At 43.1% G+C, this 19,366-nt stretch overlaps 1 protein-coding gene across 4 annotated transcripts in view; it reads left to right on the top strand.

Annotated features, from left to right (window-relative positions):
• Positions 1 to 19,041, top strand: part of LOC133440554 (uncharacterized) — a 28,064-nt gene extending 9,023 nt beyond the window's left edge. Inside the window, exons 4-8 of one of the 4 annotated variants that reach the window (XM_061717865.1) lie at positions 262 to 390; positions 5,257 to 5,409; positions 7,336 to 7,464; positions 16,357 to 16,485; positions 16,915 to 19,041. In XM_061717865.1, the coding sequence (XP_061573849.1) occupies positions 262 to 390; positions 5,257 to 5,409; positions 7,336 to 7,464; positions 16,357 to 16,485; positions 16,915 to 17,344 (970 nt within the window). In that variant the 3' untranslated portion in view covers positions 17,345 to 19,041. Of the gene's footprint in view, positions 1 to 258; positions 391 to 5,256; positions 5,410 to 7,335; positions 7,465 to 16,356; positions 16,486 to 16,914 lie in introns of all 4 variants that reach the window. The other 3 variants (XM_061717864.1, XM_061717863.1, XM_061717866.1) reach the window with 3 other exon arrangements.
• The last annotated feature ends 325 nt before the right edge of the window (positions 19,042 to 19,366 follow it).

The following is a 19,366-nucleotide window of genomic DNA, read 5'->3' as shown; positions in this document are numbered from 1 at the left end:
TCTAGTCTCTACAGGTTCTAGTTCTAGTCTCTACAGGTTCTAGTTCTAGTCTCTACAGGTTCTAGTTCTAGTCTCTACAGGTTCTAGTCTCTACAGGTTCTAGTCTCTACAGGTTCTAGTTCTAGTCTCTACAGGTTCTAGTTCTAGTCTCTACAGGTTCTAGTTCTAGTCTCTACAGGTTCTAGTTCTAGTCTCTACAGGTTCTAGTTCTAGTCTCTTCATAGTTGACATTAATGTTTTTCTTCAACAAAAAACCAGCAGCTTGAGGAGGAGGGCCCCCCCCCCGCCGATAGAATCAACATCTTCATCAACCAGCGAGGAGTCTGCAGCGAGTCACCGGTCCAATTATCATCCTCCACTCTTCAGCACAAGGCCTCCAGAAAGAAAGAGGTAAGATGACTAATATTGTTGGATACGACATTGTGGTGGCAAAAATTGTTGTTCGTTCAAAAAAGGTGTTCAAAAATGAACGTCAGGACACACTCAGCTGTCTTTCTGGAGTTTTAATGAAAGGAGAAAGATTCAATGAATGGAGGATCACACAGTGCCGATCTGAACAGGCGCTCAGTCAGCCAGTAATGCCCTAGCAATGTTTAAGCACACGCTATCTTATAGTGGCCAGGCTGGGAACAACTAGACAAAATATCACCCTGGCAACCATGCCAGGCTCTGTGTCAAAGGAGCATGCCCTCGCCATCGGATTGTTCACTTGAAAACAGGATTTGTACATTAGTGTTAAAGCATACAAGGCAAAAAACATTGTTATACCAAAATTTCCCATTACAACATCAAATCCAGTCTGTCGGTCAGTTTGGCTGACAAAGAGTCACAACTTTGTTGAGCCGTGCATTCCTGCAGCTCTCAGTAGTGAGGACTTTATGAGCTTCTTCAACAGTAAAATCACGAGAATTAGAGAAAAAATCAACCAGCCGGTTGTAGGTGTTTCTTCAGCTTTAGCGACTTCCCTAGGCTCTGACTTGTCTCTAGACTGTTTTGATCCTATAGACCTCCCTGAGCTGACTTCACTCGTCAATAGAGCTAAGTCAACCACATGTATGTTAGACCCCATCCCGACTCGACTATTCAAACATATTTTTTCTCTTATTGGTACGACAATACTGGACCAAATTAACTTATCCCTAAGTTTAGGATATGTACCACAGGTTTTCAAAGTCGCAGTAATTAAACCTTTACTTAAAAAACCTTCTCTTGACCCAGACACCTTAGCTAATTATAGACCAATTTCCAACCTTCCATTTGTGTCTAAAATTCTGGAAAAGGCAGTTTCAAGCCACTTATGTGACTATTTGTATAGAAATGATCTGTTTGAAGTCTTTCAGTCAGGGTTCAGAATGCATCATAGCACAGAGACAGCACTGGTTCGAGTCACGAATGACCTCCTTATGGCCTCAGATAAGGGATTAGTGTCCATACTGGTTCTACTGGACCTCAGATAAGGGATTAGTTTCCATACTGGTTCTACTGGACCTCAGATAAGGGATTAGTGTCCATACTGGTTCTACTGGACCTCAGATAAGGGATTAGTGTCCATACTGGTTCTACTGGACCTCAGATAAGGGATTAGTTTCCATACTGGTTCTACTGGACCTCAGATAAGGGATTAGTGTCCATACTGGTTCTACTGGACCTCAGATAAGGGATTAGTGTCCATACTGGTTCTACTGGACCTCAGATAAGGGATTAGTGTCCATATTGGTTCTACTGGACCTCAGATAAGGGATTAGTGTCCATACTGGTTCTACTGGACCTCAGATAAGGGATTAGTGTCCATACTGGTTCTACTGGACCTCAGTGCTGCTTTTGACACTGTAGATCATGGCATTTTACTGCACAGGTTAGAGCATGTTGTTGGGATTAAAGGGACAGCTCTATGTTGGTTTAAATCATATCTATCTGACAGGTTCCAGTTTGTTCATGTACATGAGGTTTCTTCAGAACAGTCAAGGGTCTGTTATGGTGTTCCGCAGGGTTCAGTGCTAGGGCCAATCTTGTTCAGTTTATACATGCAGCCGTTGGGAAGTATAATCCAGAATCACGGCATACACTTTCATTGTTATGCTGATGATACGCAGCTCTACTTGTCTATGAAGCCGGATGAAACAGAACCGTTAGTTAAACTTCAGGCATGTCTTAGGGACATCAAGGACTGGATGTCCAGAAATTTCTTGCTTCTAAATTCAGATCAGAATCAGAATCAGAATCAGAATCAGCTTTATTGGCCAGGTTCGAACATTGTCCAACAAGGAATTTGACTCCGGTAATTTCGCTCTTTGGTATTAAGAAATAAACAATAAACAAATAAACAATAAACAAATGTGGTATTTCTATGTACAGTATAAACATTTTAAAGGTGCAGCAGTTTAGGGTAGTGAGTACAAAGTGAGAGGTGCAGCAAGGTGAGGCAGACATGAATATTAAAGATGGGGCTAGATGATTTATTTATTTTTATTGCACGTGATTGGTTACTCTGAGACTGTTATTTGTGAGAGTTCATCAGAGCAACCGCTTGCGGGAAGAAACTGTCTTTGTGTCTGGAGGTTCTGGCGCACAGTGCTCTGTAGCGCCGTCCAGAGGGGAGGAGTTGGAACAGGCGGTGTCCCGGGTGTGAGGGGTCTGCAGAGATTCAACCTGCCCGTTTCCTGGTCCTGGACCGGTACAGATCGTCGATAGATGGGAGGTTAGTCCCAACTATCCTCTCTGCAGTCCTGATAGTCCGTTGCAGTCTGTGCCTGTCCAGTTTGGTGGCTGATCCAAACCAGACAGTGATGGAGGAGCAGAGAACAGACTGGATTATTGCAGTGTAGAAGGTGATCAGCAGCTGCTGTGGCAGGTTGAACTTCCTGAGCTGCCGCAGGAAGTACAACCTCTGCTGCGCCTTCTTCCTGACGGAACTGATGTGGGTGGTCCACTTCAGGTCCCGGGAGATGGTGGACCCCAGGAACTTGAAGGAGTCTGTGGAGGAGACGGTGCTGTTGAGGATGGTGAGGGGGAGGAGTGGCGGTGGGTTTTTCCTGAAGTCCACTGTCAACTCCACAGTCTTGAGCGGGTTCAGCTCCAGGTGGTTCCGACTGCACCAGTGGACCAGCTGTTTCACCTCCCGTCTGTACGCGGACTCGTCACCTTCCCGGATCAGGCCGATGACGGTGGTGTCGTCCACGTACTTCAGGAGCTTCACAGACGAGTCCCCTGAGGTGCAGTCGTTCGTGTAGAGGGAGAAGAGCAGTGGTGAGAGGACGCACCCCTGGGGGGCGCCAGTGCTGATGGTGCGGGTGCTAGATGTGATGCTCCCCAGCCTCACCTGCTGCCTCCTGTCACTCAGGAAGCTGGTAATCCACTGACAGGTGGGGGCAGGCACGGTGAGCTGGGTGAGCTTCTGGTGGAGGATTGCGGGAGCGATCGTGTTGAACGCAGAGCTGAAGTCCACGAACAGGATCCTCGCGTAAGTCCCTGAGGTGTCGAGATGACGCAGGATGTGGTGCAGTCCAATGTTGACTGCGTCATCCACCGACCTGTTTGCCCGGTAAGCAAACTGCAGGGGGTCGAGCAGGGAGCCTGTGGTGTCCTTCAGGTGGGACAACACCAGCCGCTCAAAGGTCTTCATGACCACAGACGTCAGGGCGACGGGTCTGTAGTCATTTAGACCTGTGATGGTGGGTTTCTTGGGGACTGGGATGATGGTGGAGCGTTTGAGGCATTTGGGCACCTCACACAGCTCCAGGGACCGGTTAAAGATCCGTGTGAAGGTGGGAGCAGCTGCTCGGCGCAGACTCTCAGGAAGGAGGGGGACACGCCGTTCGGGCCTGGAGCCTTCCTGATCTTCTGCCGCTGGAACAGCCGACGCACGTCCTCCTCGCAGATCTTGAGTGCAGGCAGGGTGTCGGGTGGGGGAAGGGGGGTAGACAGAGGTGGGGGGGGTTGGCTGAGGTGAGGTGTGAAAAGGCGGGCAGTGGGGGGGAGGGGGGGGATGGTGGAGGTGGAGATAAAACAGAGGTTATCATTCTTGGTCCAGAGCATTTTAGGAAGGGATTAGATGGTGTTGCGATGGCTTCCAGTGCAACTGTGAGAAACCTTGGTGTTGTTTTCGATCAGGATTTGTTGTTTAAACCATTCACCATTATTAATCAGGTTTGTAAATAGCGTTTTTCCATCTCTGTAATATTGCAAAGATTAGGAAAATCCGCTCGCAGAGTGATGCAGAAAAACTAGTTCATGTGTTTGTATATTCTAGACTGGATTACTGTAATGTGTTGTTAGCAGGATGTCCAAGTAATTTGCTGAATAGGCTCCAGCTGATCCAGAATGCAGCAGCACGAGTACTGACAGGAATCAGCAGGAGAGACCACGTCTCTCCAGTGTTAGCGTCGCTCCATTGGCTACCTGTAAAATTCAGAATCCAATTTAAAATGTTATTACTTGCATATAAAGCCCAAAACGGCTTAGCTCCGCAGTATTTACAGGACCTGATAGTGCCTTATGTTCCTGGCAGAGCTCTCCGTTCTCAGAGTGCAGGTTTACTCGTAGTTCCTAAGGTATCCAAATGTAGATTTGTAGGGCGGGCGTTCTGCTATCAGTCACCATTACTATGGAACCAACTTCCAATCTGGGTTAAGGAGGCTGACACCACCTCCACCTTTAAAACTAAACTTAAAACCTTTCTGTTTAGTAAAGCCTATAGTTAGTGTTTAGTAAACCTCTAGCTGGTGTTGGTAAATCTCTAGGTAGTGTAAACTCTAGTGTGTTAGAGTCAGTAGTCATAGTTGCAGCTATAGAACAAGACTATAATAGTTAGTCTCAAATATAGCTTGGTGGTAGATATGCTGCTATAGGCTTATGCTGCAGGGGGCACCGACATGATCCACTGGGTGGTGCCTCTCAACCTTCTTCTCTTCTCCTCTTCCATTTTTTATTTATTATAAGTACTCATAGCCATCATTGTTGTCCATCGTTCTTGTAGTTTGTTGTGCTGGTCTGCCCCCCCTTTCCTCTTTTGTGTATGTCTGCAGGCCAGAGCTTCAGGAGTTCCATGCTGAGATGCAGTCCCCCCAATCCCCCCCCCCCCCCCCCCCCCCCCCCCCTCTGATACTCCCACTGCTGCTTCCACCTGTCTGTATGGATGTCTGGTAGATTCCTGCTGACATCCTGTCCCCCACACCCCCCTCTGACATTGTGTCTGTGTCTCTCCTTTCTCTGTTCTTCATTCTCTCTGTCTGTTCTCTCTTTTCCTGCTCTGTTCAGCAGGTCTCCAGCAGGAGGATCCCCCCTTATGATCCACATCCTGGTCCAGGTTTCTTCCCCCCCTTATGATCCAGGTCCTGGTCCAGGTGTCTATCCTCTTACAGGGGAGTTTATCCATGCCACTGTTTGGCTTAAGGTTTTACTCCAACTAGGGTGAGTTTTTACCTTCCATTATTTATGTAATAATTGCTTGGGGGTTTATGTTCATGTTCTAGTCTCTGGAAAGATCCTAGGTACAACTTCTGTTGTAATAGACGCTATACAAATAAAATTGAATTGAAGTCTCTATACAGGTTCTATAAAGTACATGGTCAAGTTCTAGTCTCTACAGGTTCTAGTTCTAGTCTCTACAGGTTCTAGTTCTAGTCTCTACATGTTCTAGTTCTAGTCTCTACAGGTTCTAGTTCTAGTCTCTACAGGTTCTAGTTCTAGTCTCTACAGGTTCTAGTTCTAGTCTCTACAGGTTCTAGTTCTAGTCTCTACAGGTTCTAGTTCTAGTCTCTACAGGTTCTAGTTCTAGTCTCTACATGTTCTAGTTCTAGTCTCTACAGGTTCTAGTTCTAGTCTCTACAGGTTCTAGTTCTAGTCTCTACAGGTTCTAGTCTCTACAGGTTCTAGTTCTAGTCTCTACAGGTTCTAGTTCTAGTCTCTACATGTTCTAGTTCTAGTCTCTACAGGTTCTAGTTCTAGTCTCTACAGGTTCTAGTTCTAGTCTCTACAGGTTCTAGTTCTAGTCTCTACAGGTTCTAGTCTCTACAGGTTCTAGTTCTAGTCTCTACAGGTTCTAGTTCTAGTCTCTACATGTTCTAGTTCTAGTCTCTACAGGTTCTAGTTCTAGTCTCTACAGGTTCTAGTTCTAGTCTCTACAGGTTCTAGTTCTAGTCTCTACAGGTTCTAGTTCTAGTCTCTACAGGTTCTAGTCTCTACAGGTTCTAGTCTCTACAGGTTCTAGTTCTAGTCTCTACAGGTTCTAGTTCTAGTCTCTACAGGTTCTAGTTCTAGTCTCTACAGGTTCTAGTCTCTACAGGTTCTAGTTCTAGTCTCTACAGGTTCTAGTCTCTACAGGTTCTAGTTCTAGTCTCTACAGGTTCTAGTTCTAGTCTCTACAGGTTCCAGTTCTAGTCTCTACATGTTCTAGTTCTAGTCTCTACAGGTTCTAGTCTCTACACAGGTTCTAGTTCTAGTCTCTACAGGTTCTAGTTCTAGTCTCTACAGGTTCTAGTTCTAGTCTCTACAGGTTCTAGTTCTAGTCTCTACAGGTTCCAGTTCTAGTCTCTACATGTTCTAGTTCTAGTCTCTACAGGTTCTAGTCTCTACACAGGTTCTAGTTCTAGTCTCTACAGGTTCTAGTCTCTACACAGGTTCTAGTTCTAGTCTCTACAGGTTCTAGTTCTAGTCTCTACAGGTTCTAGTCTCTACAGGTTCTAGTTCTAGTCTCTACAGGTTCTAGTTCTAGTCTCTACAGGTTCTAGTTCTAGTCTCTACAGGTTCTAGTTCTAGTCTCTACAGGTTCTAGTTCTAGTCTCTACAGGTTCTAGTTCTAGTCTCTACAGGTTCTAGTTCTAGTCTCTACAGGTTCTAGTTCTAGTCTCTACAGGTTCTAGTTCTAGTCTCTACAGGTTCTAGTCTCTACACAGGTTCTAGTTCTAGTCTCTACAGGTTCCAGTTCTAGTCTCTACAGGTTCTAGTTCTAGTCTCTACAGGTTCTAATTCTAGTCTCTACAGGTTCTAGTTCTAGTCTCTACAGGTTCTAGTTCTAGTCTCTACAGGTTCTAGTTCTAGTCTCTGCAGGTTCTAGTTCTAGTCTCTACAGGTTCTAGTTCTAGTCTCTACAGGTTCTAGTTCTAGTCTCTACAGGTTCTAGTTCTAGTCTCTACAGGTTCTACTAAGGTGTTTATAGCCTTTATGTTGTAGTTACAGACTGTATGTTTCTGTATAACAGACTTCATAGTTGACATTATTGTTTTTCTTCAACACTTTGTTTGTTAGACGGTTCCAGATAAATGGTATCAAACTGTAATTGTATTTAGTGCCATTCCAGTACAATCTTTAATCTGGATTCTAAACCATCAACTTTAGATCGAAGAAGAGGACAAGGCCTGATGGAGCAACAACATCTTCATCAACCAGCGAGGAGTCTGCAGAGAGTCACCGGTCCAATGATCTTCCTCCAAACTTCAGTACGAATACAGGGCCTCCAGAAAGAAGGTAAGATTACTAACACTGTTGGATACGACATCAAATCCAGTCTGTCTGTCAGTTTTTAGACGTAATAAAAGCCTTCAGGATCTGATCTGACCATGAACTTCATGCAACCTCAGAAGAATCAAACACATTACACCATCATGGTTTACAGAACCGAACCAGACACATGAGGAAGCGGCAAAATCTGATGTAGGAACCACAAACCTTTGATATTGGTCTAGTACCAGTCTCTACACAGGTTCTAGTTCTAGTCTCTACACAGGTTCTAGTCTCTTCTTGGGTCCAAATCAACATTTACATAAATTCATAACGAGGAAAGACACAGAGACTGTTGGAAATCATTTTTTAACGCACTTCTGCAGAAGGGGGGAGAGCAGAGGAGCTGCAGGGCAACGTGGCCCTCATTTGAGAACTCCTGAGCTTTCCCAAAGATCCTTCTCCTGCATCATGCTTTTTATTTAGAAACTTGACAGGAAATGACCATATAAGGACAGTCAACAGTAAACAGTGGACAATGGGAGGAAACAGACGGAGGAACAGACATCGGGGTTAAAAAGGTCACACATTGTGTGTGGGAGTAAACAGAAGCTTAAGTTTTAAAAGAACAAAATGGGTCACTGGGTCAATGGGTCAATGGGGCCCCTTCCGGACAAAACGGGAAGTCTGAACAGCGTCCAGGCTAACCTTTAGTTAACCCCACAATTCCCTCCTGTTGTTCTTTTGAAACTTCAACTAATATCTGCCCATTTTAAAAAAGGGCCAAGAGACATACAAGTTTTAAAGCACACTTCACAGTAAACAAAATGAAACAGTTTACACTCTAGTGTCATCATAATCATCCTTGTCATCAGTTAGAGTTCGTTGGAGTTGTTGGTAAATAGGCCTCATAATACTGGACTAAGGAAGTCTGCAATGGACCTTTGGACCATTGCACGGAGACACGGAATGATACAGGTAGTGAGAACACAGAACAGTACCAGAACAGTGATGAACGGAATCATAATTTTAGTCATTATGTCAGTCCAGTGGCCTGAGGTCAGCCAGGACCAAAAGTGGTGCCTGCTGAGCGTCTGTCTTCTGACACGACTTTGGCCAACTGACATAATTCGGCTATAGCTTTGGTAATATTGCTTTCAGCACCACATTCATCAGGAATGAACATGCAGCAGTGTTCCTAAATTACAACAGCAATGTAAGTAAAGAGGAACAATTCCTAACATGTCAGCATGACTCATTAGTGGAAAAGTCTGGAAAGTTTTCTACTAGCTTTCACTGTGACTGGTGAACCCACATAGATCGTTCAGCAGCCTTTACTGCTGTTGGTGTCCTGATCTGGACAACAAAAAGGCCGTCCCAACGGGATGATGACCTTTCACCACTCGAATCAGGATCTGGTCACCCGGTTTCAGCAGTTCTTGCGTAGGAGAGAGAGAAGAGAAAGCAGCAGCTAACAAGAACTTTGAACATTTTTCCAGCAAACAATTTTACTCATCCACATCAAAAGTGGATTTGCCTCTTCGGTTTTCTCTTGCCATGGTTCTCCCTCCCATAGAGGGAGTTGGAACGGGCGACCATGCACCACCCAAAGTGCGTGAGGATTCTCATGTACATTTCGACTAATGGCAGGCATTAAGGCCATGGTTTTCCAGTTTCTTCCATGGTTTTCCTGAGCTTTAGCTTAACAGTGCCATTAGTTCATTCCAAATGTTGCCCACTTCTGGACCGCTCAATGAAATCCAAATGGATAACTTCAAATGGATAGGTCCCTTGGGGACACTGACCTCTTTTAGGCCTCATATTGCCTTGCGTGTTGTGCCTGCAACATGTTAGACAGCTCCAACAAAATGTTTTAAAAATAGGTATTTGAATACTTATATTTTGTGTACTATACCCTTTCTCCCTCCTGTTTGAGACATGGAACTCCCATGGCTCAACCCAGCCACCAGGGGGAACAAATTGTTTGGGAGTACTGGTTTGCTTCGCACCACATAGAGGCCTTCTGAAGTTACCGCAGCACCTTCATTTAGCCCACAGGTGTCAAACTGAATCCCAGAAGGGCCGGTGTCCTGCATGTTTTAGATGTTTCACTGCTTTAACACACCTGATTCTAATTAATCATCGTCACCAGCTTGTCATCAATGTCTGGATAGTTCTGTTGAAGACACAGTCACTTGTATCATGGTGCAATGAAGCAGGGAAACGTCTAAAACCTGCAGGGACACCAGCCCTCAAGGACTGGAGTCCGACACCCCTGATTTAGCCAAATGTCTTTCTCCCTTTGCGGAGCATTGTTTTGCATGTCAATTAAAACTTGAGTTGGATGTCAACAGGGGTAAGGGTCTCGTTGTCATCATCCTCTTCTTCTTGACATTTCCCTGGAAGAATCAGGGCTGTCAGAGTCCTGACTTCTCCCCAGATAAGTGGTTCTCCCACTTCTTGACCTTTGCACCCTGACAGGTCGGAGGTTTGACTTAATGATTCTCCAGGGTCGGTTATCTCTATGTCCCTCAGATCCCCCCCCGCCACCTTAGATTACTTGGTGTGGAAAAACCTGTTAAATTCTGTCTCCTACCTTAGTCAAGGACCACAGAATTTTCTTATTTCAACCCAAGTGGGTTATGGTTTTATTAAAGTAACAACACACGAACATAACGGTCCAGTGACAAAACGGTTGATCACATAACAGTCCTGGCCGTTCATGCTCGGGTGCTTCACACACAAAACTGTCCGTGCATCAACTCTCCTGCAACGCAAAACAATAGTTCCTAGTGAACCTATATATATATATATATATATATATATATATATATATATATATATATATATATATATATATATATATATATATATATATATATATATATATATATATATATATAAACAATAATTTATTGTTACAAAACGTTGGACTGAAAGGAGTATTCCATCAAATAATGCCTTATCAACTTGCTGTTAAGCTCTATTGTCCGCAAGTTCAAAAGGAATGCCAGAATGATGCCGGAAAATTGTTTCTAGATGAATCATATAGTCTTCAGGAGATTCTTAATCTTTTGTTTGCATGCTGCGATGCAAGTGTATGCTCCTCTACGGAGACACAATAATGTGATTATTTAATTTTAACTCCAAATCTACCAAGCCAATTGCGAACTGGTCCGTATCCCGAAATGGATCTGCAATACCATTAGCAGCTTTTACCATTTCATCTATTTATTTATATTTTTTATTTTTTAGCCTTCTTTTTCCTCTTCCTGTTTACTCCTCTTTCTCATTCACATTAATCAGAATGTATTTATAAAAAATACATTTTATAAAAAAAAAAAAATTAAACACATTTTGGGATAAATTCCGATGCGTAAACTACACATAAACAAAAACTAACTAAACATTAAACACAAACTTCAGATCATCTATATGTGGGTTTGTGTGTCAGTGCATATGTGTAAATTATTTCTCCTTAAACTACACTAACCTAACTCAATTGGTGCATTTCAAATGAACTCCCAACCTAAATGGTAGCAGAACTGATCACAAATGTACACATTTTTCAGTGTGAATATCCTGGTGTGCACTCAGAGTTCCTCTTTTTCTAAAAGGATTGCTCAACGGGTTTTTTTCTTCTCCATACACCCCTTTCTGTGTAAAATGTCACTGACATGCAATTGACAGTAGGTTCACGAACACGCCCTTCTACTGTATTTAAAAATACAGCGGTGCTCATTTTACGGGAAGAAATCCAACCTGTTGAAGCTGTCAATCATCAGTACGTGATTTTACGACAGACAAAAATAAAAAAAAATGATCGACATTTTTCACGCTTGTGTAAATGTCAAATCCAATCATACACATCTCATGCTCACAATGGCAAGAATCACATTTCTATACGATCAAAAAATACAAAGACTGGGTCAAATACAGTATTGCAAATGTAATCTGCAACCATTCGAATGGTGAATTAACCCAATTTGACAATTCTACGACACTATGTCTCCATTCAGGGCTGAGAATGATAGAAAAAGACTACATTATTCCATTTCTATGTCTTTTTCAAGAGGGGAGCTTCTCATTTGAAAAACTAGCCAAAACATCCTCTGAAGCTCCTGTATTGTCCAGCAGACAAAATGTCTCCCTGTCAGACACAGACCACACCATCTAAAGAAGCCAGTTATTTGTATCATTTTAACAAAAACTTCCACATAGGAAATTTCAACACTCAACTTATGGACATCCAGTCCCAAAATGAGAGGACATTTCCATTCTTAGGTTTCACTAAGCCTCTCACTTACGCAGCCCCTCGTAAACGCACACCCAGACAGGACATGCTGGAGCTCGCTTTCACACACTGCAGCCTTACCAGGGCTGGACTGGGACAAAAAATCGGCCCGGGCATTTTGAGCCTAGACCGGCCCACCAGGTATTGATGGAAAGAAAATGAAGCCTATGAATGAAAACAAACGTTCTTGTGACACCGCTTGTACACTGTCTTGTTGGTGTGTATGTTCTTGTCTAATAAACCTAAACCTACACCATCCCCCCCAGTCCCGTTATAGATGTACTTAGTACTGTTTCTGAGTAGACCAGCAAACTTATATGGCAAGCCGTTTTAACATTTAATAGCTAGACTGGATATGTGTTGCAGATATCTGTAATTCAATTCTTCCTAGTCAAAAAGAATATTTCAGATATCTACAATGATATATTAACCCATTTTAAACAGGGGGAACGCATTCTGACAGTGTGAAATACTGCTGTCAGAATGCGTTCCCCCTCTGTTTATCATGAAGGGATGCTCACACATCTTTCAAATTCATACTGCTGACTTCTTTCACCCCCACAGATAAGTCCTGTGATTTTCAGGCTGATATCATCATATTTGACCATTTTAAACAGGGGGAATGCAGCCCTGCCTCTGTTTTTACTAACTAATGACCATGAATTGCCTAAACAGTGGGTTCTTCCAATATATGTATAAATACACAAAGTCTTTGCTGCGATGGCATCACTGTAGGTAAACATTTCTCCAAAAAGATTGATGTATTATTTCACCCACCCACTATTAATCACAGCATTATTAAAATTTAGTGACAATCAGGAATCCAAACACACCTGTCCCTGTCAAAAAAGCAACTTAAATTTGGAGTTGCTAATTTAGTTTTATAGAATATATAAGATATTGAATATGAACTCATCATTCTTCAAATAGTATCAATAATAATATCAATTATAAGCCACGCGCTCTAATGTTGTGACTGTGTCTATGAATTGGGGCAAACTATGAACCACACAAACATTTTGTTATAAAAAAGTTATGTAATTGTTTTTGCTCAATGTTTCTATTATTGACATAGGTAGGGTTAAAACAAGACACAGTAGCTTTGGGTTGAACTGTCATTTATTATATTAATAAAACAAAATTCCGTTCACGGTTTACGTTTGAACAATTCTTCATGAAAAACACAATAAACAAACAACAAATAAACACACACACAACAAATAAACACACACACCAAATAAACACACACACCAAATAAACAGACTCACCAAATAAACAGACTCACCAAATCAATAAACACCTGCCACCTGTGAACTCCACAGCAACACAAAAGGCAACTTGGTCTTGTGAACCTCACCAACAATGTATGAAGGAATCCTGAAAAATAGGATGAGAGGAACACAGATGAGATGAATATTAAAATGATAAAGTGACAGTTTTTTATTTTCAGAGAAAATTCTGAGGTTTTCATATATTATGTACTCACCAAATCAATAAACACCTGCCACCTGTGAACTCCACAACAACAATATAGTTCCTCAAATATACCTTTAAAAAGAGAAAGGAGACAGAAAGGTGAGCATGACACTTGTTGGACTCACAGATGATCACAGGACTGATATCTTAACTCTAGAAAAACTTCCAGAATTATGGTTATGAGAAGTATTCGTGTCAAATTGTGTCGCCAGTGACAGAACTTGTGTCGCCAATTTGACACGCATGTAAGGGACAGGTGCAACCCTAGCTAATTAGCTTAAGTGCTGTTAACTTAGCTAATGTGGCCCACTCGTAGCTATTCTGTGTTAAAAGTTAGCAAGCACAACGAAAATAAACCATCAACCAAACATGGTTTATATCTGACCCAGCAGGTAGACTGCAGTTGTCGCTTTCTTACCTTCCGTTCAAATCCCCCTCCACGAGCAGCCCCGGGTCTCTCCTCCACCTGACGGCCACGGCCACCCCCGCCATTATCACCTGCTGCTGGGGCCGTTTCCAGTGCCAGAGCACCGGCGGACACTGATGCTGCCGATGTAGGAGCTCCTGCTACACCAAACATCTGTGTTAATTTCACACATTTGACAGCATCTGCCTGAAGAGCTTGCCTTTTTTTTCCCCTTAATTTCTCCGCGCCTCCTTTACGTTTCTTTCTGTCCATCGTCCCTCTCTATATCATTGATTGAGCCGAGGTCCAAGAGGGAGGGGGGGGGCATCGGCCCTCGGCTATGATTGGTCCAGCCCATAATCTAACTCATCATAACCAATCGGCCAGTGGTACCAGTTGTTGTCAGGTAAAAAACAAAATCAAATGGGCCGATGGGCCGGGCCGGGCCAAAAAAAAAAAAATTGCCCGGTATGCCCGATGGCCAGTCCACCCCTGAGCCTTACACACACACACACACACTGCTGCAGCCGTCACACACAAACACACACACACACACACACACACACACACACACACACACACGCACACACACACACACACACACACACACACACACACACACACACACACACACACACACACACACACACGCACACACACACACACACACACACACACACACACACACACACTGCACCATGACTTCTGGCCCTGCAACTTTGCAGAAGCTCTTAAATTCAGCAGTTATCATTCCTTAAATTTAACAGTCATTAAATTCAGCAGCTGGGTATTTACTTAAGACTTCTGGACACGGTCTTGATTTGAGTGATATTCAATGCAGATGAAAAGGCCTGCTTACCCTGAATATGCCGCGCGGCCGTGTCCTCAGTCTTTTTCTCAACCAGCTGTTCTGTCATAATTACCTCTTTTCCTCTTTCTCAAGCCCCATCAAATCACATCTCTCCATGCCATTCTTTTACAAGTTCGCAACTTTCTTTTCCTCTTGCTGGAACCTTGTCCCATTTTGAACGTTTAATCAGTTTTTCTGTTAGTCTTAAATTAGTTGATTTTCTTTTTCCTTTTAAGTTCCCGTATATTATTTCGCAAAAATGTTGTCACTATCTTTTCTTCACCTAGAGTTAGGGACGTCTCCCATCGACTAAGCATCTTTTAGAAATTATTTTAGGCATAAGTTTCAGCTTAACCACGCGTCTGCTATTTTAGCCAGTTATTTTTGCTTTCTTAAGTTTCTTTCAGCTTTCAGCTCATAAGTTTCGTTGGTTTTAGCGCTGATCTTTTTAGTGAACAATTGAAATTTTGCCTCACAATTTTGGACATAGACAGTTTCCGTCATAAACATTAGACAAGAACATTAGACAAGACAAACATTAGACAAAAACCATTAAAAAACATTCCAAAAGAAACCTCCTCTCGTTATTCTGTACTTTAATGTCCCTGACCTTAAAGCGGGTCCCAGACCCAGTGGGTGTTGGCCTTATGCACTAACCCCAGGCTGGTATCTTATTAAAGTTCCTGACTTCAAAAACTTCCTTGGAGACTTCCTTTTTCGCTAACCCCAGGTTAGTATACACAGAATTTCTCTCGTATTTTACACAAAAATACTTCAATACCCCAGGTATTTAAGTAAGAGGAGGTCTCTTACCAGTCCCTAGGTGCCTCTCCTGGCTCGGAGAACCCGTCACTGGACCCCGGACCGGCGCAGGACCACCTCCTATTGGCCCCGTCCCTAAAGTCGGAACAGCTGTCCACAGTTTTAGGTGGCCTTTTGATCCTACGCCGTCCCAACGTCACATATCTTGGGTTCCCGGGTTTCGGCACCAAAAATGTTGGGTCCAAATCAACATTTACATAAATTCATAACGAGGAAAGACACAGAGACTGTTGGAAATATTTTTTTAACGCACTTCTGCAGAAGGGGGGAGAGCAGAGGAGCTGCAGGGCAACGTGGCCCTCATTTGAGAACTCCTGAGCTTTCCCAAAGATCCTTCTCCTGCATCATGCTTTTTATTTAGAAACTTGACAGGAAATGACCATATAAGGACAGTCAACAGTAAACAGTGGACAATGGGAGGAAACAGACGGAGGAACAGACATCGGGGTTAAAAAGGTCACACATTGTGTGTGGGAGTAAACAGAAGCTTAAGTTTTAAAAGAACAAAAAGGTCAATGGGTCAATGGGTCAATGGGGCCCCTTCCGGACAAAACGGGAAGTCTGAACAGCGTCCAGGCTAACCTTTAGTTAACCCCACACTCTACACAGGTTCTATCCACCTACGTGATCTAGTTCTAGTCTCTACACAGGTTCTAGTTCTAGTCTCTACAGGTTCTAGTTCTAGTCTCTACAGGTTCTAGTTCTAGTCTCTACAGGTTCTAGTTCTAGTCTCTACAGGTTCTAGTTCTAGTCTCTACAGGTTCTAGTTCTAGTCTCTACAGGTTCTAGTTCTAGTCTCTACAGGTTCTAGTTCTAGTCTCTACAGGTTCTAGTTCTAGTCTCTACAGGTTCTAGTTCTAGTCTCTACACAGGTTCTACTAAGGTGTTTATAGCCTTTATGTTGTAGTTACAGACTGTATGTATGTGTATAACAGACTTCATAGTTGACAGTATTGTTTTTCTTCAACACTTTGTTTGTTAGACGGTCCAGAGAAATGGTATCAAACTGTAATTGTATTTAGTGCCATTCCAGTACAATCTTTAATCTGGATTCTAAACCATCAACTTTAGATCGAAGAAGAGGAGAAGGCCTGATGGAGCAACAACACCTTCATCAACCAGCGAGGCGTCTGCAGAGAGTCACCGGTCCAATGATCTTCCTCCAAACTTCAGCACGAATACAGGGCCTCCAGAAAGAAGGTAAGATGACTAACACTGTTGGATACGACATCAAATCCAGTTTATCGGTCAGTTTTTAGACGTAATAAAAGCCGTCAGGACCTGATCTGACCATGAACTTCATGCAACCTCAGAAGAATCAAACACATTACACCATCATGGTTTACAGAACCAAACCAGACACATGAGGAAGCTGTGAAATCTGACCTACGTGTTCTAGTTCTAGTCTCTACATGGGTTCTATCCAACTACATTGTCTAGTTCTAGTCTCTACAGGTTCTAGTTCTAGTCTCTACAGGTTCTAGTTCTAGTCTCTACAGGTTGTAGTTCTAGTCTCTACAGGTTGTAGTTCTAGTCTCTACAGGTTCTAGTTCTAGTCTCTACAGGTTCTAGTTCTAGTCTCTACAGGTTCTATCCAACTAGACTCACTAACTAACTCTCTATCTACAGACTGCTGCCCCCGCGACCCGGTTCCGATATAAGCGGAAGAAAATGCATGGATGGATGGACGGACGGACGCCTCCCTAGGGAGGTGTTCCAGGCATGTCCCACCGGGAGGAGACCCCGGGGAAGACCCAGGAAACGCTGGAGAGACTATGTCTCTCTGCTGGCCTGGGAACGTCTTGGACTCCTCTGGAAGAGATGGAGGAAGAGCTGGAGGAAGAGATGGAGGAAGAGCTGGAGGAAGAGCTGGAGGAAGAGCTGGAGGAAGAGCTGGAAGAAGAGCTGGAAGAAGAGCTGGAAGAAGAGCTGGAAGAAGAGCTGGAAGAAGAGCTGGAAGAAGAGCTGGAAGAAGAGCTGGAAGAAGAGCTGGAAGAAGAGCTGGAAGAAGAGCTGGAGGAAATGTTTGGGGGGAAGGAAGTCTGGGCATTTCTGTTGAGACTGCTGCCCCCGCGACCCGGTTCCGAAATAAGCGGAAGAAAATGGATGGATAGATGCTTTTATTCCTGCTCTCGGTAAAGGCGGACGCTTTTTCTGCTCCCTTAGAGCCTCTCTTTTCACATCTTCAAAAACTTTTTGCAATCATGGAATTGGTTAACTGGTCTCTCAGTGCAATTGACCACATTTTCTCGACGAGAAGTCAGGGGACAAGGGAGCCCTCCTGACCCGATGGGACATTTTTTGCCGGATACATGGACCCCTTGAAGATGTGGAGGATCGTGTGTCTGTCGATTCTGTCCATCGAGGATGTTGAAGATGCCTTCATAATTGGATTAATGATAACAGGATTTCTGCTTTTTGGAGCTCGCGGAAATCTGGCATATCGACTAATGCGTAAATTGTCGACAGCTGTTCTGGCCCTTTCAGAGCTGCCGGACGTGGCTAAAGGGATAAACTCTGCGACCAACACTCAGACTCCAACGCTGGGAGCTAAATTGCAGGCTAGCTGCGGTTTTTGAACTCATTGGCAAGATGGAAAAGACCTTGGAGAAGTTGGAAGCTCGGCTTGGCGGGAATTGATCACAAATTCGTCTGTTTGGAGCCGCCATTGATGAACCAGAGACTGAAGGCAGACGTAAAATTACTGGAGTCTGCCTGTCCTCAATGCAATTGTTGATTCTATATCTCAGGGGTTCCCAACCTTTTTTGTGCCGAGGACCAGCAGAAGTATAAACAAAAAGCTCAGGGACCGGTTGACAATTTATGTCAATTTTAATAAACATTTTAGAAAAAAACAATGCATTTTAAAATGCAGGCTATCATTGTTTTACTAACTTTACAATGGTTTCAGGTGCATATATTTATCCACCAAAAGGTGGCGACTCATTTTACGAAAATAACAGCCTATTTCAATTGCCAGACCGCTGCGACACTTTGCCAGCTGCTTTTTCCCCCAAAAGTTCGAGGCAGATGTCTTTTGCAGCGGGCAGTATTAGCTCCTCTCCAATTGTAAAGGGCTTTTTAGCTTTTGCAATCCGGTGAGCAACGAGATATGAAGCCCTCGTTGCAGCGACGTTAGCTGATGTTGTGGCCTTTAAAACTTGCTTCTGCAAATCTAACTCACGTTTTTTCCTTTCGAAAAAATCCACTGGTTTGTCTTTGAGAGAAGGATGTTTTGTATTTAAGTGTCTTTGAAGCTTGGATGGCTTCATTGCTTTGTTGCTGAGCGTTTCTCCACATAAAATACATAGTGGGTTTGGCGCCTCCAAATCACCAATTGCAACAAATCCATATTTGATATACATAATGTCGTACTTGCGATTAAAGCTTTTGCTTTACTTTTTGGTAGGATTTTCCACTTGTTCATCACTATTTCTTTTACTCGAACAACCAGTAAAGAAACGGCTCATGGAGGTTTGCTGAGGTCCGCTCATCTCTGCAGCTGACTGTACCTAACCTGCATACAGCACCTGTGCATGGCGCTGTTCAGTCCGGTCGGGTACCAGAACTTATTGTCCGCCAAGCCATGACAGGGCTGCCACTCAAAGAAACACGTTTCGATTTATACAAGTTTTGGATGAAATTATATGACAAAAAAATGCTTCAGGTGAAGAATATGGTGTAAAAGTTAACTTATTTCAATAATTCAACTAGAATATGGTGTAAAAGTTAACTTATTTCAATAATTCAACTAGAATATGGTGTAAAAGTTAATCTATTTCAATAATTCAACTAGAATTTGGTGTAAAAGTTAATTTATTTCAATAATTCAACTTAAAAGGTGAAACTAATATATTACCTAGTCTTATTACATGCAAAGCATGATATTTTGAACCTATGTTATAATTTTGATGATGGAATTGTTTATTGATTTCATAAAATATTCTGTAATTATTTTTTTATTTGGGGCTTTCATAAACTGAGCCATTATTAATCAGAGAGCAGCGTCTTGCTGCTGCAGGTAACTGCTGCACGGAGATGAGTGACGGACACTGGCTGATTTATGGTTCCGCGTTGCACC

This window comes from Cololabis saira, chromosome 3 (genome assembly GCF_033807715.1).
Source record: "Cololabis saira isolate AMF1-May2022 chromosome 3, fColSai1.1, whole genome shotgun sequence".
NCBI classification, from domain to species: domain Eukaryota; kingdom Metazoa; phylum Chordata; class Actinopteri; order Beloniformes; family Belonidae; genus Cololabis; species Cololabis saira.
This window is presented reverse-complemented; position numbering and strand designations above follow the sequence as displayed.